General features: G+C 52.4%; 6 protein-coding genes across 6 annotated transcripts; 4 read left to right on the top strand and 2 right to left on the bottom strand.

Annotated features, from left to right (window-relative positions):
* Nucleotides 1–491: 491 nt before the first annotated feature.
* On the bottom strand, nt 492–4,295 carry LOC134506504 (intelectin-1-like). The gene is made up of 6 exons (XM_063316723.1): nt 4,151–4,295; nt 2,560–2,807; nt 2,286–2,444; nt 1,741–1,867; nt 1,346–1,449; nt 492–889 (listed from the first exon to the last, which is right to left on the bottom strand). Exons 1-6 carry the CDS (start codon nt 4,293–4,295, stop codon nt 737–739), a joined length of 936 nt encoding a protein of 311 aa, XP_063172793.1. The 3' UTR covers nt 492–736.
* A 573-nt stretch (nt 4,296–4,868) lies between these two features.
* On the bottom strand, nt 4,869–5,990 carry LOC134506503 (interferon-inducible GTPase 5-like). Its single transcript, XM_063316722.1, has one exon. The coding sequence runs from the start codon at nt 5,988–5,990 to the stop codon at nt 4,869–4,871; it is 1,122 nt and encodes a 373-aa protein (XP_063172792.1).
* Nucleotides 5,991–11,393: 5,403 nt separating this feature from the next.
* On the top strand, nt 11,394–12,635 carry LOC134506502 (interferon-inducible GTPase 5-like). Its single transcript, XM_063316721.1, has one exon. The coding sequence runs from the start codon at nt 11,394–11,396 to the stop codon at nt 12,633–12,635; it is 1,242 nt and encodes a 413-aa protein (XP_063172791.1).
* A 2,261-nt stretch (nt 12,636–14,896) lies between these two features.
* Nucleotides 14,897–16,138, top strand: LOC134506501 (interferon-inducible GTPase 5-like). The gene has a single exon (XM_063316719.1). It carries the CDS (start codon nt 14,897–14,899, stop codon nt 16,136–16,138), a length of 1,242 nt encoding a protein of 413 aa, XP_063172789.1.
* A 2,262-nt stretch (nt 16,139–18,400) lies between these two features.
* Nucleotides 18,401–19,642, top strand: LOC134506500 (interferon-inducible GTPase 5-like). Its single transcript, XM_063316718.1, has one exon. It carries the CDS (start codon nt 18,401–18,403, stop codon nt 19,640–19,642), a length of 1,242 nt encoding a protein of 413 aa, XP_063172788.1.
* Nucleotides 19,643–21,904: 2,262 nt separating this feature from the next.
* Nucleotides 21,905–23,146, top strand: LOC134506499 (interferon-inducible GTPase 5-like). Its single transcript, XM_063316717.1, has one exon. The coding sequence runs from the start codon at nt 21,905–21,907 to the stop codon at nt 23,144–23,146; it is 1,242 nt and encodes a 413-aa protein (XP_063172787.1).
* Nucleotides 23,147–24,334: the final 1,188 nt, after the last annotated feature.

Here is a 24,334-nt window from a genome sequence, read left to right as displayed (position 1 = left end):
TAATCTGTAGTGTAAAAAGGGGAGTGTTGAGGTTTTCCTACTAATAGATTAAGCTACTATTATACCTAATCATTTGGCCGGGTGAAAGGTTGCAAGTGATTGTCTCCTCTCACGTGCTTCATGCAAAATAGCCTGGGGGGAGGACCTGCCCGGACTTGTTCCTCACTTCCTTTTTTTCTCTCTGCTGGAAATGTAGCTCAGCAAGGCTTGCTCCAAAAAATGGAGCTAGGTCCTTTAAATGTTTTGCTTTTGTTTTTGTTTTCTGTAAATAAATTATTTTTATAGAAATGCTTGGTGTGTGACTTTTTTGACCTCTCCTGGGCTAAAGGCTTTCCCAGCATTCTGCAACATTCGCCCCGTCTCCCAAGGTCTTTCCCACATACCATTACACGTGCACGCAAAGGGGGCTCTCGACCCAGGACTCACCACTTCTCCATCCAAAGCCCCTGCGTCTTTAACTAATTTGCGGTGGCAAGCCCTTGTCCCTTATTTGGAACTACTGGGGTCGGCACTAGCAATGCCACCGGGATCATCTCGAGGTGACCCACCTTGGAAGACCGTGTCCCTTTAACTATTGAAAAAACAGAGGCCAAACTTTAACGCGGTGCTTTTATTTTTGTTCTGCAGCCTTGTGGCCCTGCGTGTTGCAGTAGGTTTCTCTGCTCCTGGAAAGGCACCTCCGTCTCAGGTGACAGCCGCGCGTGGAGGCACACGGTCCAGCCCCTCCGGCCCTCGATCAGCGGTAGAAGATCAGGACAGTGGAATCCACCATGGCTTTGGAAACGCTCCAGCCACGGTGGGTCCCGTAGCCGTCCCAGTCAAAACTTGTGAAGTCACCACACTGGTGTGGGGATGCTTCTGCGAAATATCCGCCGCCCCCAATGCAGTGCTAGGGAAGGAAAAAAGGGGTTAAGCATCCCATGAACATCCCACTGGGAAGGTGCCGGGAGAATTCCCAAGAGTGCTGTGTGCGTGGGTGGCGGGGTGCACCACCGTGACGCAAACAACATCCAGCAAAGGCAAAACTGAATTCTGGGAATGAAAAGCGCAGCTCAAAGGGATGGAAAGGGTTCGGTCATGAATTCTGCTACAAAAGAATTTGGCTATCAGTTCCCGGCAGACCCTGGAAAGGGATGAACACGAGCATCAAGCAAAGCCCAGCGTTTCCATGCGCAACCTCGGCAACCCACACCCCCTCCGAACAGGGCGTGCTCCAAAAAGTGTTAGGCAGACAGGATAACGCAGACGTATTTCAAGAGAGGGGAATTCTGGGAGTTGAAGTCCACACCTCTGGAAGCGGCCAGAGCTGAAAAACACCGTCCTGAGGGGAGGCCGGGATACTCACATGTTCTGTGTTGCACCCGGTGACTTTGACTCCAGAGCACAGCGCCATGGCCGCCTTTTCATTATTAAACACTCGGAACTGGACAAAGCCAGCGGTAAATTCACCTGAGAAAAACCAAAGAAACAATTGAATGCAGTTTTGGGGGACTGCAACTATTTCCGCAATCTTGGCAGATGACAATCAGCAGAAGAACAAGCCTGGCTGGGTGAAGCTGCACCCAGAGGACTAGCTGGGTCCACGTGACATGTTAGGTCAATGTCCTCCCACCTTGGCCTTCCTCCTTCCTCGTCGTCCTCCTGAGTCTTCATTTACTCAGCTTCAACCAGTTCCTGCCTAGGAGCCTCTGGTAGTTCAAACACCCTCATCGGGTGGCCCCACCTGGCCGAGGAGAGGACCCTTATCCCGTCCGTGGGGAGAGTAATACTCCGAAGTCTTCTGGGCATCGCCGGCATCATACACAACAGGGATGGCAGGGCCATTATTGGCTAGGCAGGTACCAGCATTGTATTTCACAGGGTATTTCTGAAAAGCAAACCACAGCTTGATCATTTCCGGGCACTGATGGTCCCTTGGCAAGGACACAGAAGGAAGGTGAAGAGGTCTTATGGGCTCCTCTCTGACCCTGCGGTAGGACTCTGAGGAGAGCCGAGGCTCAGTCATCAAAACTGAGCATAAATCGTGGTGCCTTCTTGGACACCTCCTTGACGTTTCCTTGGCAACCGCATGGAGGGCGCTTGCCTTTCCCCTCTTCTGAGATGTCGTCTTAACCTCCCAGATCTAAGAGACAGCTGTGGGATTGCTGGGGCTCTCTCAACCAAGCACTTACTAGGGGTTTAGCATTGTAAGATCAGCCAGGTCAGACGCGAGAGACGGTGATGCTCCCGTTCTCTACCGTATTTGGAGAGTCAGCAGGCAGAAAGGCCAAGCCAGTTTCCCTCACCTGGTAGAGCCGGAGAAGGTTGCCCCCTTCCTCGGCCAGGAAGCCTTTCTCGGTGTGGTATCTCAGGATGGAAGCGTCCCGCCATCTCTTCATGGGGCTGTTGTTGGGAGCGTGCCAGATGGAGATATCCTGTGCTTGAAGAGCATAGTAGCCTGGGTTCTGGAAAAGAAGAGACATCCTTGAGAGAGGTGGAAGGCAATTTGAGGGCCCAACAAATGGCCCAATTTTTTCAAAAAATCTCTTTTTTCCCCCCTCTCAGACTAGTTCTTCTCACCTTGTAGTCATCGCTGGTTGCTGCTATGGCTGACCCAAAGGTGGTATTGCTGGACCAGTTTCCATCTCCGTCGGGGTAGTTGGCATCGTTGCCTTGCTGGCTGGACCAGCGATCCCCAATGGTGCATTTCCCAAAGATGTTGTTTTCATGCACGCTGGCCACCAAAGTCCAGCCCCCTCCATGGGTGGACATGTCACAGAAGGTCTGGTAGACCTCACCGTCTTCGCTGGTCAGGAAATACAATCCATCTGCCGAAACCCAGACAGATCGGTCGATTCTAAGTCACTGGCATTTCCAAATAAGCAATTTACATCAATGGTAAAAGATGATGCCAGTTTTAACGGTAATGGTAAAAAGAGTTATAACGATTCCGAGGTATATAATCACATATGATCAAGATCTACGTAGGCTATGCATCCAGTCACTTAATAGAAATTAGGGTTACGAAGATCGAGCCGGATGACGTCTGTGGAAGCTGAAGCGAACCCACAGGTAAGAATAGTGCAGTATTGGTGGTGTGCGTATAGGCAGACCTCAGAGCTTGTAGAATAATAAAAGTGTTGATGACAAAGAGCAGTGGAAATTCCCCTGGGAGCTATAATAGTTTTCTTAGGAATGAATGACTGTGCTGCGACTTCAGTGATTCCTGAAGCTGGTTGCGAACTTAAGAGCAGCGGAAGTACGGACAGCTGAATAGTCCAAAGGAGACAGAAGAAGAAACACAGAGAAGATTCACTGGGATGTTAAACACCGGCCTTTAATTCCATGTCTTAAATGAACACAGTAGATTGGAACAGAGGCTAAAGAAGTAACAATAGTTTTAGAAGTGAATGCTGTCGGCTTTTGCTGTCGGCACGATAAATGGGGCCGAAGGAACGCCGACCCTGCAGACTTGGGCTGCCTTCAGTATGTGGGAAAAGTCCTGTGAAGTTGGGCAGGGCCTTGCCTTAAGGGAGGAGCAGACGGAGCATCGCAGGGTGTCCACGGGGAGGGGGCTGCTCCAGTCCCACATGTGTGGCCACCATCCTGACGTGTTTGACCCTCTCCCGGCTGACATCCTGCCGTGCTCCCAGCGCACACGTTCTCAGAACACTTGACTGGACTCGCCTGCACGCTTCATTCAACACGGGGCTTCTTCTGGCGAGCTGGAGGAAAGGGAGGGGGAGCATCCTGCAGTGTGACATCACTTTGCTTGGACTACCTGGGCCTGCCAAGGTCACCTGCAAAGAGCCCTGGGGACAGCTGCACACGCTTACCCTAACTGGCACGAGCGGGAGGGGGGGACCCGAGAGGAGAAGGGGGGGGCGAATTTGAAGTCACTGGAGATGTTTAGTGAGGAAGCAGCACCGGCTTTTCCAGTGGCAACTTTTCCTCCTGTACTGGATGCTACCCACCAATAAAGAGAATTCTCAGTAATTACTTATGAGTCGGATCTCATGGGAAGCTGACTATTATTATTGTATAGGCGGGATAAGGCGGAACAAGGACACAGGGTTCATCCTGAATATAAAGGACGAGCAGCAATATTAAGAAGCCGAGAGATTTGACGGGACTGAGAAGCCCTCCTGAGACAAGCTGCAGTTTTGCTCACCGGCAGCATCTGCATTCGAATCCTTGATATCTCGGCAACTGTCGGGGTCTGGATGTTCCCAAAAGCAGGGGGAATCTGCTTCAGATTTTTCCAGCTTGTTGGTTTTGCTGTTGCAGCTCCTGCTGCCTACTGATACAAGAGTCATTCAGCGTCAGAAGTCTTTCCAAAGAGACAATAAAAGAGCTACGGAGGAAGCAAAAAGACCAGAACGGGTCCTCCTCTTACTCACCCATCCCTCCAGCCACCACCTGAAGAGGCCTCACTGCCTGTTTTTCAGGGATGTGTCCTCACCTTTCGTTGTTCTACTGTTAAATTGGTGTTTTTGCTCTTCTTTTTTAAAATAAATTTTTACTGAAAGTTTTTACATACATAAAAGACTACAAGCAGAAAACACTACCCTGATCAAGGAACTGCCAAGGAGAAAACCACACCCACCCACCACTGGTGAACCACCAAGCTCAGAGAGCACCAAGGTTTCCACAAGACAGTGCTACTCCGCATCAGGAGACCGGTTTGTGCATTGATTCAAAGTGTGTCTTTTGCGTATCAGGATTGCACTCGGGCCCCTTTGCTCCTCACCTCTGGCACTCAGCCTGGCTAGCCCAGAGGGAACGCTTCCCCTGCTGACCCTGCCCTGGGAGGGAGCCCAAGGCCGCCTGTGGATGAGGGAACGCCCGTCTTCTCCCACAGCCCGCTTCCCACCGAGCCCACCCGTTCTTCACTCACACGAAGGTTGGTCTCCTGCGGAGACAGCCAGGAGAATTGTGGCCATGGGGACAAGCTGCTTGGGCAGCCTGGGGGCTTTGCTGGCTGCTTGGATGAGCAGCTCCACCACCCGTCCTTTGGTGATTGCAGGAGCCAGTGGGGACCTAATTAGGGCTTTCAACCGTTCAAAGGGCTGCTCCACGTGTTGGGCGGTCCTCCTCAAGGAGTCCTCTTCCAGGCCAAAGCTGAGGCAGAAACCTTGCATGGTCCTGACGAGCAGGTCCACGTCACACTCCACTGAGATCTCTGGGACAGCTTCCGTCTGGATCCCACAGGCCACCAGAGCAGCCAGCCACAAGTGTTCGGTCATCGTGTCCTTCTTCTTCTGCAGGATGCGATGGGAGATGTTGGGGGTGGCAAGGAGGAAAGAATGGCTCTTTTGTAGGTCCAGGTTCTTCCCAATCGTCTCTCCCAGGAGGTAGAAGTCATACTTGCTGAGTAAAATGTTGGAAATAAGGAAGATCTTGGGGGACGTCACTTGCTCAGCTTGAAGGTCCGGCACACAGCCTTCCCGGACCTTCTCCAGCGTGGCAGTCTCACTGAAGCTGGATGGACTGTTCTGATGGGCCGATTCTAGATCTGCATCCACTTTGGAGCGGACAAAATAGCAGTCTTTGCTTGCTTGCTTGATCTTCTCAGCCAGCTGAGCATGGAAGGCACTGAAGTGCTGAGAGGCAATAATTAAAAAGAAGTCATAGCAGGCCACATCCATCTGCTCTACGTAACTTTTGGCATCGAAATCTGCGTTCCCAATATTGGGCAGATCCCAGAGGATTACGTTGGGATACTTGGGGTGTGGATGAGCCACAGCAGTTCTATTGGCATCCACCTTTCCAGAAGGAGCTGCCCCTTCATCTTCCTCACAGAGGTCCCGAAAGGTGTTGATGAAGGTTGATTTGTCTCCTTCGGACTCTCCAACGACTCCCACGTTCAAGCGGACGTCCTCCAGCGAGCGAAAAGCTTCTTGCAGGCGTTGCGCCAGCTGAGCAAAATTCCCTGTCTCAAAGGCAGTCCTGAGTTCTTGGATTTGTTCTTCAGTTAGACTAATTTTGTTGCCCTCATCCTTCGCTGCCATTGCTTCGATAACTTGCCTCTGCGGGTCAACCTAGGCAAAAAGATCTGAAGAACCAGGTGAAGAACACTGCATTAGTGGAGGCCTTGGGATAAAACAGAGGCCTGCATGTATATCTTTTTCACAAGCAGGTTGCCCAACAGTGATCTTCTAGCTGGGTGGCCTGGCCTGGATGGCCCCCAAGAGGCTCACAGATGTCACGTGAACCTCCACCAACCAGAAGACAGGGATCCTCATTCGTTGGCCTTCCCCAGAGCAGGGGTTGATCACTTTTTCAGGTGCCATTACTGACAGTTGGACATAATTCTGAAAATGCCAAGGGATTGCAGTAATATCCCCTCCAAAATCTCATGAGACTTCAGAGTTCTCACTCAAAGTCCATGAGATGTTGACGGTCTTGCCCGAAATCTTATGAGGATTCAGCGTTCTTCCCAAAGTCTGAGCAGAGTACCAGGGCAGGGCAAGACCTGGTGCTCTGGACAGATTGCAGCAATGGGATGGTACGTGTGTATAATTGGAGGCTGCCCACGAGCGAAACATCGCAACCTTTGCCAGAGTGATGAATTCAAGGCGATTTGTGCCACCGGTCCAGGGAGTACCTCCTAACAATGTTCTATGGCAAAAGTGACAGGCAGGCCCCCAATGGGGGGGGGGCAAGCGGGGCACGTGCCCCGGGCACCGCATGGGGGGGGCGCCAAAATGGGCACGGAATCCACCTCTGCCCCTGGTGACTCAGACCCCAGTTGCGGGCCTGGTGACAGGGACGTCCCGTATCCAAAGCGACTGGGAAGCTGCGCGTCGTTATGATGGCCAGCAACGACGCTCTCAAGGGGTCCTTCGCTGGCCTTAAGCAAACCGTTCCTTCCAGGACCTAATTAGGGCTTTCAACTGTTCAAAGGGCTGCTCCACGTGTTGGGCGGTCCTCCTCAAGGAGTCCTCTTCCAGGCCAAAGCTGAGGCAGAAACCTTGCATGGTCCTGACGAGCAGGTCCACGTCGCACTCCACTGAGATCTCTGGGACAGCTTCCGTCTGGATCCCACAGGCCACCAGAGCAGCCAGCCACAAGTGTTCGGTCATCGTGTCCTTCTTCTTCTGCAAGATGCGATGGGAGATGACACACAGCCCTGGTCAGTTAGGGACACCCACAAATCCCTTCCAACTCAACATGGAGGCACCCCAGGTTCCCTGGAATGCACAGAGACCCAGTGAATTTAAAGTAGCAGCAAAACTTTACTGGCTGCAATGTACATTTGCTCTTTCTCACACACGCACACACAGACACACTCACCCACGTCCATCTCAAGTACAAGCTAGAGCAGTGTTTCTCAGCCTTGGCAACTTGAAGATGTGTGGACTTCAACTCCCAGAATTCCTCAGCCAGCCATATTGGCTGAGGAATTCTGGGAGTTGAAGTCCACACATCTTCAAGTCGGCAAGGCCGAGAAACACCGAGCTAGAGGGATGAAAGCCGGCAAGTCTGGACCCAAAGATGACTCCAGGAGAGGGGGGGGCTTCCGGACCCCTTTTTATCCCCTCAAGTTCTTGCTTTGCTGATTAGCTGGGATTGGGGTGTTTCCCATCTGCTCAGCCCGACTTCCTTTGTGTAGTTAAGGTGAGATTTTTGTGTTTGTTTCCTTAATGACTTATTTCCCTTCTTATCTACCTCCCTGGTAGATAAGAAGGAAACAAGATTTTAGACCAGATTCCTGGCTTTTTGTCCACTCTGCTTCCGTGCCTGCTTCATCTTTAGTTACGGCATCTTCAGCCTGGTCACACAGGAGAAGGCTTGCCAGCATTCCTCGGAAACCAGGCTTCAATCCGGAGTCATCTCTGCCAGGGCAGAATTAAAGGGAGCCTTTAGACACTTAGCTCGAGTAACTGCCTAAACACTAAAAGCCAATTAATCAACTGGGAAAGGCTATATAAAAACATGAATTAAAATGGAAAAAAACAGAGCTTTGCCCCGGTGAATTGGGAGCACCTTTTTCAAGCTATAAGGAGTACGAACACCTCTCTATTCTGGATATTGATTCCCTGCTCCAGTTTCCCAGTTGGAGATTTTGAAATTAATAAATCAGTTGCAAAGCAGGAAAGCCCTTGGCAGTGATCAGATACCACCTGAGTTGCTGAAGGGGGACGCTGGCCGGTGGGCTCCTGACCCGGCCTCCCTCTTCACCCACATTAACAGCACATTCCAAATGCCAGGGGATGGGAACCTGTCCATAACTAGAGTCCCTATCCCTGAGACAGGCAACAGGACAGATCCCCTCCATTACCATCCAGGTGGCCTTCTTTCTGGCCCGCAGCAATGTTGGATGGGAGGGTTCATGAGGGAAACTGCTCCCGTGGCCAGAAAGAACCTGGGATCTTCGTGCGCATATTTCTGTGCTGTTCCTTTTGCGAGGACTTATGCGCTGACGGAGCCGTACCTCCTTCTGATCAGGGACAGGAAGCCAAGTTCTGCTTCTCCGACCAGAACCCCTGGATCACGAACGGAGACACCGAGTTCTCATTTATTTATTTCTCTAGCTCGGGCTGGCTTCCAAACAGAGTAACGATGAAAACCGTACCACCATACAAAAGCGTCAGACATAAATAATGAGAAAAAATGAAAAACAAGAACATAAAGGAACAAAAACTTTAAAGAGCTCTTGGACCGGCTGGCCGTCCGCTCATCCTTCTCCTAATTCAGTGGTGTTTTTTGAGGCCCTGTTTGGAAGTTGCAATCAAATAAGGGGCAGCTGATAGAAACACGCCTTTCTTTTCCAGATCTACATGCTCTGGAACCCGCCACCGTTGCAGCACAGGGGCATGCCAGGTGAGGCTGTTCCGAGGGCCCAGGATCCCCAAGGCTGAGACAGCAGAATCCAAACTCGGCAATCTGTGCTTCTTACTGCAATCCTGTGCCGCCTTGAGTTATTTATAAAAATAATAAAGGTGGGATGGGATAATAAATAAATAAATACATAAATCCTGAGCAGCTGGTAGACCAGACTGATCAGTGATTTGGCTCTTTTTCAAGCATAGCCCTTGAGGAGGAACGGAAGTGTGGGAAGCCACAGAGCCTGCAGACCATTGGAGAATATTGTGCAATGGAAGTCACACTTCTCCTTTCAACGAAATGCGGAAAGCATTTTTGTTTTCCTTGCACTGAGTAAGAATTGCAGAGAAAAAGGAGGAGAGAATTTCTTTGCGGGTATTCTCCTGAATCTCTGTTTTTTTTATCCTACTTGGCTTATTTTTTTATTTTGGAGAAACGTGGCAGTCTTGGGCAGAGATATTTTTCTGCCTGTCTTTTCTCTTTTCAAAATATTGTGTTACGGTATTATAAGATGCAAGTAAGACATTCGATTCTTTTGCCTCTCTTTTCCATCACACATCAAGAGTGATGGATGTGCTTTACTTTCAGCCTCCCCCAACCCCAGCAATGCTTCTGGGCTGTAAAGTATGCAGATCTTCCTCATTACTTCAGCTGGCTTTATTTCTGCTTATGGCCTCATTGCTGACATCACGCGGGGAGAGTCAGCTTGGCCACCTGGCTTTCGGCATCAATGGCAGCCACTCCAGAAGCAAGGAGGCATTTGCGTCCATCAAGCCAAAGAGCTATGAACTAAGTTGGTCTTCCCAGGACTTCGCAAGCACGGTGGCCACCTGGGGCCTCAGACATGGACTCCCGGGGTTCTGGGCCATACACAATCAGGCAAGGACGTAAAGCAGGTTTGGGTGCTGCCCTGGAAGGTGGGGAAAAACCAGGGGAAAGGAGAACTCGGGTGAGTTATTCCTATCAGCCCGGTTACGAGTTCCGCTACTGCCTTCCTTCCAGCCCCGTGTGTTTGAACGAGCCCAGTCGAGCGGCCTTGCGCTTTTCCTTGGCTGTTTCGCACATAAATCTGCTGCCAGATGTCAAGGGGAAGCTAAGTGGAGCTGAGCAGAGCCGTTTCACTCACTCACTCAATGGTCAAGTGGCAGGCAGTGTTCAACGTGATGGCGAGAGTCCAGAGCGCCTGCTGGAATGGGCTTCCTGGTGCGGAGTGGCGATTGATCCAACGCAGCCCTGGGGTGCAGTGAGGCCCCTGGCTCTGTGCCATTCACACCCGTTGCGCAAGACTCTTCCTCAGGCTGCTGACCGCAGCTGGTCTGCCTCAGAGCTCTGAGAAACCAGCATAGCTGTTGGGAAACCCAACGCTGCGAGCCCAACACAGAAACTCCCCTGTGGGGAAAGCCGCCCCAGAGGAGAGAGAGGGCACAGCTCCCCTTTTCGGCCTCTGGATTTTCCTCCAATAATGCTCATACCTGGGAAAATGGCAATGGGATTACAAGGAAAGGTAACAAGGAAAAGAGCTGAGCTGAGGGTCCTGTGGGAGAAAGTCACTAAGGCAAACATCCTTTCATCCGGGGTTTTAGAAAGCCCAAAGCCTGGGACCAAAAAGGTTCTTCATCCTTGTGGTCCGTAACAAAAACAATAATACTCTTTGTAGGGCATTGTACGTGCCTAGAAGGTTTTATACCCTCACCAGGCGGGTCTGCCATGCGTATGGCAGGACCGAGACCTGGAAGGAATGGTTTGCTTAAGGCCAGCGAAGGACCCCTTGAGAGCATCGTTGCTGGCCATCATAACGACGCGCAGCTTCCCAGTCGCTTTGGATACGGGACGTCCCTGTCACCAGGCCCGCAACTGGGGTCTGAGTCACCTGGTGCAGAGGTGGATTCTGTGCCCATTTTGGCGCCCCCCCCCCATGCGGCGCCCGGGGCACGTGCCCCGGTTGCCCCCCCCCATTGGGGGCCTGCCTGTCACTTCTGCCATAGAACATTGTTAGGAGGTACTCTCTGGACCGGTGGCACAAATCGCCTTGAATTCATCACTCTGGCAAAGGTTGCGATGTTTCGCTCGTGGGCAGCCTCCAATTATACACACGTACCATCCCATTGCTGCAATCTGTCCAGAGTGCCCTGCCCTGGTACTCTGGTCAGACTTTGGGAAGAACGCTGAATCCTCATAAGATTTCGGGCAAGACTGTCAACATCTCATGGACTTTGAGTGAGAACTCTGAAGTCTCATGAGATTTTGGAGGGGATATTACTGCAATCCCTTGTCATTTTCAGAATTATGTCCAACTGTCAGTAATGGCACCTGAAAAAGTGATCAACCCCTGCTCTGGGGAAGGCCAACGAATGAGGATCCCTGTCTTCTGGTTGGTGGAGGTTCACGTGACATCTGTGAGCCTCTTGGGGGCCATCCAGGCCAGGCCACCCAGCTAGAAGATCACTGTTGGGCAACCTGCTTGTGAAAAAGATATACATGCAGGCCTCTGTTTTATCCCAAGGCTCCCACTAATGCAGTGTTCTTCACCTGGTTCTTCAGATCTTTTTACCTAGGTTGACCCGCAGAGGCAAGTTATCGAAGCAATGGCAGCGAAGGATGAGGGCAACAAAATTAGTCTAACTGAAGAACAAATCCAAGAACTCAGGACTGCCTTTGAGACAGGGAATTTTGCTCAGCTGGCGCAACGCCTGCAAGAAGCTTTTCGCTCGCTGGAGGACGTCCGCTTGAACGTGGGAGTCGTTGGAGAGTCCGAAGGAGACAAATCAACCTTCATCAACACCTTTCGGGACCTCTGTGAGGAAGATGAAGGGGCAGCTCCTTCTGGAAAGGTGGATGCCAATAGAACTGCTGTGGCTCATCCACACCCCAAGTATCCCAACGTAATCCTCTGGGATCTGCCCAATATTGGGAACGCAGATTTCGATGCCAAAAGTTACGTAGAGCAGATGGATGTGGCCTGCTATGACTTCTTTTTAATTATTGCCTCTCAGCACTTCAGTGCCTTCCATGCTCAGCTGGCTGAGAAGATCAAGCAAGCAAGCAAAGACTGCTATTTTGTCCGCTCCAAAGTGGATGCAGATCTAGAATCGGCCCATCAGAACAGTCCATCCAGCTTCAGTGAGACTGCCACGCTGGAGAAGGTCCGGGAAGGCTGTGTGCAGGACCTTCAAGCTGAGCAAGTGACGTCCCCCAAGATCGTCCTTATTTCCAACCTTTTACTCAGCAAGTATGACTTCTACCTCCTGGGAGAGACGATTGGGAAGAACCTGGACCTACAAAAGAGCCATTCTTTCCTCCTTGCCACCCCCAACATCTCCCATCGCATCCTGCAGAAGAAGAAGGACACGATGACCGAACACTTGTGGCTGGCTGCTCTGGTGGCCTGTGGGATCCAGACGGAAGCTGCCCCAGAGATCTCAGTGGAGTGTGACGTGGACCTGCTCGTCAGGACCATGCAAGGTTTCTGCCTCAGCTTTGGCCTGGAAGAGGACTCCTTGAGGAGGACCGCCCAACACGTGGAGCAGCCCTTTGAACGGTTGAAAGCCCTAATTAGGTCCCCACTGGCTCCTGCAATCACCAAAGGACGGGTGGTGGAGCTGCTCATCCAAGCAGCCAGCAAAGCCCCCAGGCTGCCCAAGCAGCTTGTCCCCATGGCCACAGCCGGGTTGTCCTTCGCTGTGGTGTACAGCATGCTGACAGCCTTCGTGGAGGATGTGGCCGCTGACGCCCACAGGGTGCTGGTCAAAGTGTTTATGAGCCACAAGGGCACGCGGGAGTCCAAGGCCACCCTGTCAACAGCCTTGGAGAACCAGGGCCATTCTTAGCGGGGTTCCAAGGGGCTTCACCTCCAACCTGGACCACCGAAGCGTTCTAGAACAAGGAACTGCATCAGATCCTACTTGGCTTACTTTTTTATTTTGGAGACACGTGGCAGTCCTGGGCAGAGACATTTTTCTGCCCGTCTTTTCTCTTTTCAAAATATTGTGCTGTGGTATTATAAGATGCAAGTAAGACATTCGATTCTTTTGCCTCTCTTTTCCATCACACATCAAGAGTGATGGATGTGCTTTACTTTCAGCCTCCCCCAACCCCAGCAATGCTTCTGGGCTGTAAAGTATGCAGATCTTCCTCATTACTTCAGCTGGCTTTATTTCTGCTTATGGCCTCATTGCTGACATCACGCGGGGAGAGTCAGCTTGGCCACCTGGCTTTCGGCATCAATGGCAGCCACTCCAGAAGCAAGGAGACATTTGCGTCCATCAAGCCAAAGAGCTATGAACTAAGTTGGTCTTCCCAGGACTTCGCAAGCACGGTGGCCACCTGGGGCCTCAGACATGGACTCCCGGGGTTCTGGGCCATACACAATCAGGCAAGGACGTAAAGCAGGTTTGGGTGCTGCCCTGGAAGGTGGGGAAAAATGAGGGGAAAGGAGAACTCGGGTGAGTTATTCCTATCAGCCCGGTTACGAGTTCCGCTACTGCCTTCCTTCCAGCCCCGTGTGTTTGAACGAGCCCAGTCGAGCGGCCTTGCGCTTTTCCTTGGCTGTTTCGCACATAAATCTGCTGCCAGATGTCAAGGGGAAGCTATGTGGAGCTGAGCAGAGCCGTTTCACTCACTCACTCAATGGTCAAGTGGCAGGCAGTGTTCAACGTGATGGCGAGAGTCCAGAGCGCCTGCTGGAATGGGCTTCCTGGTGCGGAGTGGCGATTGATCCAACGTAGCCCTGGGGTGCAGTGAGGCCCCAGGCTCTGTGCCATTCACACCCGTTGCGCAAGACTCTTCCTCAGGCTGCTGACCGCAGCTGGTCTGCCTCAGAGCTCTGAGAAACCAGCATAGCTGTTGGGAAACCCAACGCTGCGAGCCCAACACAGAAACTCCCCTGTGGGGAAAGCCGCCCCAGAGGAGAGAGAAGGCACAGCTCCCCTTTTCGGCCTCTGGATTTTCCTCCAATAATGCTCATACCTGGGAAAATGGCAATGGGATTACAAGGAAAGGTAACAAGGAAAAGAGCTGAGCTGAGGGTCCCGTGGGAGAAAGTCACTAAGGCAAACATCCTTTCATCCGGGGTTTTAGAAAGCCCAAAGCCTGGGACCAAAAAGGTTCTTCATCCTTGTGGTCCGTAACAAAAACAATAATACTCTTTGTAGGGCATTGTACGTGCCTAGAAGGTTTTATACCCTCACCAGGCGGGTCTGCCATGCGTATGGCAGGACCGAGACCTGGAAGGAACGGTTTGCTTAAGGCCAGCGAAGGACCCCTTGAGAGCATCGTTGCTGGCCATCATAACGACGCGCAGCTTCCCAGTCGCTTTGGATACGGGACGTCCCTGTCACCAGGCCCGCAACTGGGGTCTGAGTCACCCGGGGCAGAGGTGGATTCCGCGCCCATTTTGGCGCCCCCCCATGCGGCGCCCGGGGCACGTGCCCCGCTTGCCCCCCCCCCCATTGGGGGCCTGCCTGTCACTTCTGCCATAGAACATTGTTAGGAGGTACTCTCTGGACCGGTGGCACAAATCGCCTTGAATTCATCACTCTGGCAAAGGTTGCGATGTTTCGCTCGTGGGCAGCCTCCAATTATACACACGTACCATCCCATTGCTGCAATCTGTCCAGAGCAGCAGGTCTTGCCCTGCCCTGGTACTCTGGTCAGACTTTGGGAAGAACGCTGAATCCTCATAAGATTTCGGGCAAGACTGTCAACATCTCATGGACTTTGAGTGAGAACTCTGAAGTCTCATGAGATTTTGGAGGGGATATTACTGCAATCCCTTGGCATTTTCAGAATTATGTCCAACTGTCAGTAATGGCACCTGAAAAAGTGATCAACCCCTGCTCTGGGGAAGGACCAACGAATGAGGATCCCTGTCTTCTGGTTGGTGGAGGTTCACGTGACATCTGTGAGCCTCTTGGGGGCCATCCAGGCCAGGCCACCCAGCTAGAAGATCACTGTTGGGCAACCTGCTTGTGATAAAGATATACATGCAGGCCTCTGTTTTATCCCAAGGCTCCCACTAATGCAGTGTTCTTCACCTGGTTCTTCAGATCTTTTTACCTAGGTTGACCCGCAGAGGCAAGTTATCGAAGCAATGGCAGCGAAGGATGAGGGCAACAAAATTAGTCTAACTGAAGAACAAATCCAAGAACTCAGGACTGCCTTTGAGACAGGGAATTTTGCTCAGCTGGCGCAACGCCTGCAAGAAGCTTTTCGCTCGCTGGAGGACGTCCGCTTGAACGTGGGAGTCGTTGGAGAGTCCGAAGGAGACAAATCAACCTTCATCAACACCTTTCGGGACCTCTGTGAGGAAGATGAAGGGGCAGCTCCTTCTGGAAAGGTGGATGCCAATAGAACTGCTGTGGCTCATCCACACCCCAAGTATCCCAACGTAATCCTCTGGGATCTGCCCAATATTGGGAACGCAGATTTCGATGCCAAAAGTTACGTAGAGCAGATGGATGTGGCCTGCTATGACTTCTTTTTAATTATTGCCTCTCAGCACTTCAGTGCCTTCCATGCTCAGCTGGCTGAGAAGATCAAGCAAGCAAGCAAAGACTGCTATTTTGTCCGCTCCAAAGTGGATGCAGATCTAGAATCGGCCCATCAGAACAGTCCATCCAGCTTCAGTGAGACTGCCACGCTGGAGAAGGTCCGGGAAGGCTGTGTGCAGGACCTTCAAGCTGAGCAAGTGACGTCCCCCAAGATCTTCCTTATTTCCAACCTTTTACTCAGCAAGTATGACTTCTACCTCCTGGGAGAGACGATTGGGAAGAACCTGGACCTACAAAAGAGCCATTCTTTCCTCCTTGCCACCCCCAACATCTCCCATCGCATCCTGCAGAAGAAGAAGGACACGATGACCGAACACTTGTGGCTGGCTGCTCTGGTGGCCTGTGGGATCCAGACGGAAGCTGTCCCAGAGATCTCAGTGGAGTGTGACGTGGACCTGCTCGTCAGGACCATGCAAGGTTTCTGCCTCAGCTTTGGCCTGGAAGAGGACTCCTTGAGGAGGACCGCCCAACACGTGGAGCAGCCCTTTGAACGGTTGAAAGCCCTAATTAGGTCCCCACTGGCTCCTGCAATCACCAAAGGACGGGTGGTGGAGCTGCTCATCCAAGCAGCCAGCAAAGCCCCCAGGCTGCCCAAGCAGCTTGTCCCCATGGCCACAGCCGGGTTGTCCTTCGCTGTGGTGTACAGCATGCTGACAGCCTTCGTGGAGGATGTGGCCGCTGACGCCCACAGGGTGCTGGTCAAAGTGTTTATGAGCCACAAGGGCACGCGGGAGTCCAAGGCCACCCTGTCAACAGCCTTGGAGAACCAGGGCCATTCTTAGCGGGGTTCCAAGGGGCTTCACCTCCAAGCTGGACCACCGAAGCGTTCTAGAACAAGGAACTGCATCAGATCCTACTTGGCTTACTTTTTTATTTTGGAGACACGTGGCAGTCCTGGGCAGAGACATTTTTCTGCCCGTCTTTTCTCTTTTCAAAATATTGTGCTGTGGTATTATAAGATGCAAGTAAGACATTCGATTCTTTTGCCTCTCTTTTACATCACACATCAAGAGTGATGGATGTGCTTTACTTTCAGCCTCCCCCAACCCCAGCAATGCTTCTGGGCTGTAAAGTATGCAGATCTTCCTCATTACTTCAGCTGGCTTTATTTCTGCTTATGGCCTCATTGCTGACATCACGCGGGGAGAGTCAGCTTGGCCACCTGGCTTTCGGCATCAATGGCAGCCACTCCAGAAGCAAGGAGACATTTGCGTCCATCAAGCCAAAGAGCTATGAACTAAGTTGGTCTTCCCAGGACTTCGCAAGCACGGTGGCCACCTGGGGCCTCAGACATGGACTCCCCGGGTTTTGGGCCATACACAATCAGGCAAGGACGTAAAGCAGGTTTGGGTGCTGCCCTGGAAGGTGGGGAAAAATGAGGGGAAAGGAGAACTCGGGTGAGTTATTCCTATCAGCCCGGTTACGAGTTCCGCTACTGCCTTCCTTCCAGCCCCGTGTGTTTGAACGAGCCCAGTCGAGTGGCCTTGCGCTTTTCCTTGGCTGTTTCGCACATAAATCTGCTGCCAGATGTCAAGGGGAAGCTATGTGGAGCTGAGCAGAGCCGTTTCACTCACTCACTCAATGGTCAAGTGGCAGGCAGTGTTCAACGTGATGGCGAGAGTCCAGAGCGCCTGCTGGAATGGGCTTCCTGGTGCGGAGTGGCAATTGATCCAACGTAGCCCTGGGGTGCAGTGAGGCCCCTGGCTCTGTGCCATTCACACCCGTTGCGCAAGACTCTTCCTCAGGCTGCTGACCGCAGCTGGTCTGCCTCAGAGCTCTGAGAAACCAGCATAGCTGTTGGGAAACCCAACGCTGCGAGCCCAACACAGAAACTCCCCTGTGGAGAAAGCCGCCCCAGAGGAGAGAGAAGGCACAGCTCCCCTTTTCGGCCTCTGGATTTTCCTCCAATAATGCTCATACCTGGGAAAATGGCAATGGGATTACAAGGAAAGGTAACAAGGAAAAGAGCTGAGCTGAGGGTCCCGTGGGAGAAAGTCACTAAGGCAAACATCCTTTCATCCGGGGTTTTAGAAAGCCCAAAGCCTGGGACCAAAAAGGTTCTTCATCCTTGTGGTCCGTAACAAAAACAATAATACTCTTTGTAGGGCATTGTACGTGCCTAGAAGGTTTTATACCCTCACCAGGCGGGTCTGCCATGCGTATGGCAGGACCGAGACCTGGAAGGAACGGTTTGCTTAAGGCCAGCGAAGGACCCCTTGAGAGCATCGTTGCTGGCCATCATAACGACGCGCAGCTTCCCAGTCGCTTTGGATACGGGACGTCCCTGTCACCAGGCCCGCAACTGGGGTCTGAGTCACCCGGGGCAGAGGTGGATTCCGCGCCCATTTTGGCGCCCCCCCATGCGGCGCCCGGGGCACGTGCCCCGCTTGCCCCCCCCCCCCATTGGGGGCCTGCCTGTCACTTCTGCCATAGAACATTGTTAGGAGGTACTCTCTGGACCGGTGGCACAAATCGCCTTGAATTCATCACTCTGGCAAAGGTTGCGATGTTTCGCTCGTGGGCAGCCTCCAATTATACACACGTACCATCCCATTGCTGCAATCTGTCCAGAGCAGCAGGTCTTGCCCTGCCCTGGTACTCTGGTCAGACTTTGGGAAGAACGCTGAATCCTCATAAGATTTCGGGCAAGACTGTCAACATCTCATGGACTTTGAGTGAGAACTCTGAAGTCTCATGAGATTTTGGAGGGGATATTACTGCAATCCCTTGGCATTTTCAGAATTATGTCCAACTGTCAGTAATGGCACCTGAAAAAGTGATCAACCCCTGCTCTGGGGAAGGACCAACGAATGAGGATCCCTGTCTTCTGGTTGGTGGAGGTTCACGTGACATCTGTGAGCCTCTTGGGGGCCATCCAGGCCAGGCCACCCAGCTAGAAGATCACTGTTGGGCAACCTGCTTGTGATAAAGATATACATGCAGGCCTCTGTTTTATCCCAAGGCTCCCACTAATGCAGTGTTCTTCACCTGGTTCTTCAGATCTTTTTACCTAGGTTGACCCGCAGAGGCAAGTTATCGAAGCAATGGCAGCGAAGGATGAGGGCAACAAAATTAGTCTAACTGAAGAACAAATCCAAGAACTCAGGACTGCCTTTGAGACAGGGAATTTTGCTCAGCTGGCGCAACGCCTGCAAGAAGCTTTTCGCTCGCTGGAGGACGTCCGCTTGAACGTGGGAGTCGTTGGAGAGTCCGAAGGAGACAAATCAACCTTCATCAACACCTTTCGGGACCTCTGTGAGGAAGATGAAGGGGCAGCTCCTTCTGGAAAGGTGGATGCCAATAGAACTGCTGTGGCTCATCCACACCCCAAGTATCCCAACGTAATCCTCTGGGATCTGCCCAATATTGGGAACGCAGATTTCGATGCCAAAAGTTACGTAGAGCAGATGGATGTGGCCTGCTATGACTTCTTTTTAATTATTGCCTCTCAGCACTTCAGTGCCTTCCATGCTCAGCTGGCTGAGAAGATCAAGCAAGCAAGCAAAGACTGCTATTTTGTCCGCTCCAAAGTGGATGCAGATCTAGAATCGGCCCATCAGAACAGTCCATCCAGCTTCAGTGAGACTGCCACGCTGGAGAAGGTCCGGGAAGGCTGTGTGCAGGACCTTCAAGCTGAGCAAGTGACGTCCCCCAAGATCTTCCTTATTTCCAACCTTTTACTCAGCAAGTATGACTTCTACCTCCTGGGAGAGACGATTGGGAAGAACCTGGACCTACAAAAGAGCCATTCTTTCCTCCTTGCCACCCCCAACATCTCCCATCGCATCCTGCAGAAGAAGAAGGACACGATGACCGAACACTTGTGGCTGGCTGCTCTGGTGGCCTGTGGGATCCAGACGGAAGCTGTCCCAGAGATCTCAGTGGAGTGTGACGTGGACCTGCTCGTCAGGACCATGCAAGGTTTCTGCCTCAGCTTTGGCCTGGAAGAGGACTCCTTGAGGAGGACCGCCCAACACGTGGAGCAGCCCTTTGAACGGTTGAAAGCCCTAATTAGGTCCCCACTGGCTCCTGCAATCACCAAAGGACGGGTGGTGGAGCTGCTCATCCAAGCAGCCAGCAAAGCCCCCAGGCTGCCCAAGCAGCTTGTCCCCATGGCCACAGCCGGGTTGTCCTTCGCTGTGGTGTACAGCATGCTGACAGCCTTCGTGGAGGATGTGGCCGCTGACGCCCACAGGGTGCTGGTCAAAGTGTTTATGAGCCACAAGGGCACGCGGGAGTCCAAGGCCACCCTGTCAACAGCCTTGGAGAACCAGGGCCATTCTTAGCGGGGTTCCAAGGGGCTTCACCTCCAAGCTGGACCACCGAAGCGTTCTAGAACAAGGAACTGCATCAGATCCTACTTGGCTTACTTTTTTATTTTGGAGACACGTGGCAGTCCTGGGCAGAGACATTTTTCTGCCCGTCTTTTCTCTTTTCAAAATATTGTGCTGTGGTATTATAAGATGCAAGTAAGACATTCGATTCTTTTGCCTCTCTTTTACATCACATATCAAGAGTGATGGATGTGCTTTACTTTCAGCCTCCCCCAACCCCAGCAATGCTTCTGGGCTGTAAAGTATGCAGATCTTCCTCATTACTTCAGCTGGCTTTATTTCTGCTTATGGCCTCATTGCTGACATCACGCGGGGAGAGTCAGCTTGGCCACCTGGCTTTCGGCATCAATGGCAGCCACTCCAGAAGCAAGGAGACATTTGCGTCCATCAAGCCAAAGAGCTATGAACTAAGTTGGTCTTCCCAGGACTTCGCAAGCACGGTGGCCACCTGGGGCCTCAGACATGGACTCCCGGGGTTCTGGGCCATACACAATCAGGCAAGGACGTAAAGCAGGTTTGGGTGCTGCCCTGGAAGGTGGGGAAAAATGAGGGGAAAGGAGAACTCGGGTGAGTTATTCCTATCAGCCCGGTTACGAGTTCCGCTACTGCCTTCCTTCCAGCCCCGTGTGTTTGAACGAGCCCAGTCGAGCGGCCTTGCGCTTTTCCTTGGCTGTTTCGCACATAAATCTGCTGCCAGATGTCAAGGGGAAGCTATGTGGAGCTGAGCAGAGCCGTTTCACTCACTCACTCAATGGTCAAGTGGCAGGCAGTGTTCAACGTGATGGCGAGAGTCCAGAGCGCCTGCTGGAATGGGCTTCCTGGTGCGGAGTGGCGATTGATCCAACGTAGCCCTGGGGTGCAGTGAGGCCCCTGGCTCTGTGCCATTCACACCCGTTGCGCAAGACTCTTCCTCAGGCTGCTGACCGCAGCTGGTCTGCCTCAGAGCTCTGAGAAACCAGCATAGCTGTTGGGAAACCCAACGCTGCGAGCCCAACACAGAAACTCCCCTGTGGAGAAAGCCGCCCCAGAGGAGAGAGAAGGCACAGCTCCCCTTTTCGGCCTCTGGATTTTCCTCCAATAATGCTCATACCTGGGAAAATGGCAATGGGATTACAAGGAAAGGTAACAAGGAAAAGAGCTGAGCTGAGGGTCCCGTGGGAGAAAGTCACTAAGGCAAACATCCTTTCATCCGGGGTTTTAGAAAGCCCAAAGCCTGGGACCAAAAAGGTTCTTCATCCTTGTGGTCCGTAACAAAAACAATAATACTCTTTGTAGGGCATTGTACGTGCCTAGAAGGTTTTATACCCTCACCAGGCGGGTCTGCCATGCGTATGGCAGGACCGAGACCTGGAAGGAACGGTTTGCTTAAGGCCAGCGAAGGACCCCTTGAGAGCATCGTTGCTGGCCATCATAACGACGCGCAGCTTCCCAGTCGCTTTGGATACGGGACGTCCCTGTCACCAGGCCCGCAACTGGGGTCTGAGTCACCCGGGGCAGAGGTGGATTCCGCGCCCATTTTGGCGCCCCCCCATGCGGCGCCCGGGGCACGTGCCCCGCTTGCCCCCCCCCCCCATTGGGGGCCTGCCTGTCACTTCTGCCATAGAACATTGTTAGGAGGTACTCTCTGGACCGGTGGCACAAATCGCCTTGAATTCATCACTCTGGCAAAGGTTGCGATGTTTCGCTCGTGGGCAGCCTCCAATTATACACACGTACCATCCCATTGCTGCAATCTGTCCAGAGCAGCAGGTCTTGCCCTGCCCTGGTACTCTGGTCAGACTTTGGGAAGAACGCTGAATCCTCATAAGATTTCGGGCAAGACTGTCAACATCTCATGGACTTTGAGTGAGAACTCTGAAGTCTCATGAGATTTTGGAGGGGATATTACTGCAATCCCTTGGCATTTTCAGAATTATGTCCAACTGTCAGTAATGGCACCTGAAAAAGTGATCAACCCCTGCTCTGGGGAAGGACCAACGAATGAGGATCCCTGTCTTCTGGTTGGTGGAGGTTCACGTGACATCTGTGAGCCTCTTGGGGGCCATCCAGGCCAGGCCACCCAGCTAGAAGATCACTGTTGGGCAACCTGCTTGTGATAAAGATATACATGCAGGCCTCTGTTTTATCCCAAGGCTCCCACTAATGCAGTGTTCTTCACCTGGTTCTTCAGATCTTTTTACCTAGGTTGACCCGCAGAGGCAAGTTATCGAAGCAATGGCAGCGAAGGATGAGGGCAACAAAATTAGTCTAACTGAAGAACAAATCCAAGAACTCAGGACTGCCTTTGAGACAGGGAATTTTGCTCAGCTGGCGCAACGCCTGCAAGAAGCTTTTCGCTCGCTGGAGGACGTCCGCTTGAACGTGGGAGTCGTTGGAGAGTCCGAAGGAGACAAATCAACCTTCATCAACACCTTTCGGGACCTCTGTGAGGAAGATGAAGGGGCAGCTCCTTCTGGAAAGGTGGATGCCAATAGAACTGCTGTGGCTCATCCACACCCCAAGTATCCCAACGTAATCCTCTGGGATCTGCCCAATATTGGGAACGCAGATTTCGATGCCAAAAGTTACGTAGAGCAGATGGATGTGGCCTGCTATGACTTCTTTTTAATTATTGCCTCTCAGCACTTCAGTGCCTTCCATGCTCAGCTGGCTGAGAAGATCAAGCAAGCAAGCAAAGACTGCTATTTTGTCCGCTCCAAAGTGGATGCAGATCTAGAATCGGCCCATCAGAACAGCCCATCCAGCTTCAGTGAGATTGCCACGCTGGAGAAGGTCCGGGAAGGCTGTGTGCAGGACCTTCAAGCTGAGCAAGTGACGTCCCCCAAGATCTTCCTTATTTCCAACCTTTTACTCAGCAAGTATGACTTCTACCTCCTGGGAGAGACGATTGGGAAGAACCTGGACCTACAAAAGAGCCATTCTTTCCTCCTTGCCACCCCCAACATCTCCCATCGCATCCTGCAGAAGAAGAAGGACACGATGACCGAACACTTGTGGCTGGCTGCTCTGGTGGCCTGTGGGATCCAGACGGAAGCTGTCCCAGAGATCTCAGTGGAGTGTGACGTGGACCTGCTCGTCAGGACCATGCAAGGTTTCTGCCTCAGCTTTGGCCTGGAAGAGGACTCCTTGAGGAGGACCGCCCAACACGTGGAGCAGCCCTTTGAACGGTTGAAAGCCCTAATTAGGTCCCCACTGGCTCCTGCAATCACCAAAGGACGGGTGGTGGAGCTGCTCATCCAAGCAGCCAGCAAAGCCCCCAGGCTGCCCAAGCAGCTTGTCCCCATGGCCACAGCCGGGTTGTCCTTCGCTGTGGTGTACAGCATGCTGACAGCCTTCGTGGAGGATGTGGCCGCTGACGCCCACAGGGTGCTGGTCAAAGTGTTTATGAGCCACAAGGGCACGCGGGAGTCCAAGGCCACCCTGTCAACAGCCTTGGAGAACCAGGGCCATTCTTAGCGGGGTTCCAAGGGGCTTCACCTCCAAGCTGGACCACTGAAGCGTTCTAGAACAAGGAACTGCATCAGATCCTACTTGGCTTACTTTTTTATTTTGGAGACACGTGGCAGTCCTGGGCAGAGACATTTTTCTGCCCGTCTTTTCTCTTTTCAAAATATTGTGCTGTGGTATTATAAGATGCAAGTAAGACATTCGATTCTTTTGCCTCTCTTTTACATCACATATCAAGAGTGATGGATGTGCTTTACTTTCAGCCTCCCCCAACCCCAGCAATGCTTCTGGGCTGTAAAGTATGCAGATCTTCCTCATTACTTCAGCTGGCTTTATTTCTGCTTATGGCCTCATTGCTGACATCACGCGGGGAGAGTCAGCTTGGCCACCTGGCTTTCGGCATCAATGGCAGCCACTCCAGAAGCAAGGAGACATTTGCGTCCATCAAGCCAAAGAGCTATGAACTAAGTTGGTCTTCCCAGGACTTCGCAAGCACGGTGGCCACCTGGGGCCTCAGACATGGACTCCCGGGGTTCTGGGCCATACACAATCAGGCAAGGACGTAAAGCAGGTTTGGGTGCTGCCCTGGAAGGTGGGGAAAAATGAGGGGAAAGGAGAACTCGGGTGAGTTATTCCTATCAGCCCGGTTACGAGTTCCGCTACTGCCTTCCTTCCAGCCCCGTGTGTTTGAACGAGCCCAGTCGAGCGGCCTTGCGCTTTTCCTTGGCTGTTTCGCACATAAATCTGCTGCCAGATGTCAAGGGGAAGCTAAGTGGAGCTGAGCAGAGCCGTTTCACTCACTCACTCAATGGTCAAGTGGCAGGCAGTGTTCAACGTGATGGCGAGAGTCCAGAGCGCCTGCTGGAATGGGCTTCCTGGTGCGGAGTGGCGATTGATCCAACGTAGCCCTGGGGTGCAGTGAGGCCCCAGGCTCTGTGCCATTCACACCCGTTGCGCAAGACTCTTCCTCAGGCTGCTGACCGCAGCTGGTCTGCCTCAGAGCTCTGAGAAACCAGCATAGCTGTTGGGAAACCCAACGCTGCGAGCCCAACACAGAAACTCCCCTGTGGAGAAAGCCGCCCCAGAGGAGAGAGAAGGCACAGCTCCCCTTTTCGGCCTCTGGATTTTCCTCCAATAATGCTCATACCTGGGAAAATGGCAATGGGATTACAAGGAAAGGTAACAAGGAAAAGAGCT

The sequence above is a fragment of the Candoia aspera genome, chromosome 17, assembly GCF_035149785.1.
Source record: "Candoia aspera isolate rCanAsp1 chromosome 17, rCanAsp1.hap2, whole genome shotgun sequence".
Classification (NCBI taxonomy): domain Eukaryota; kingdom Metazoa; phylum Chordata; class Lepidosauria; order Squamata; family Boidae; genus Candoia; species Candoia aspera.
Note: the sequence above shows the minus strand (reverse complement) of the source record. Positions and strands in the feature narration are given on the sequence as shown.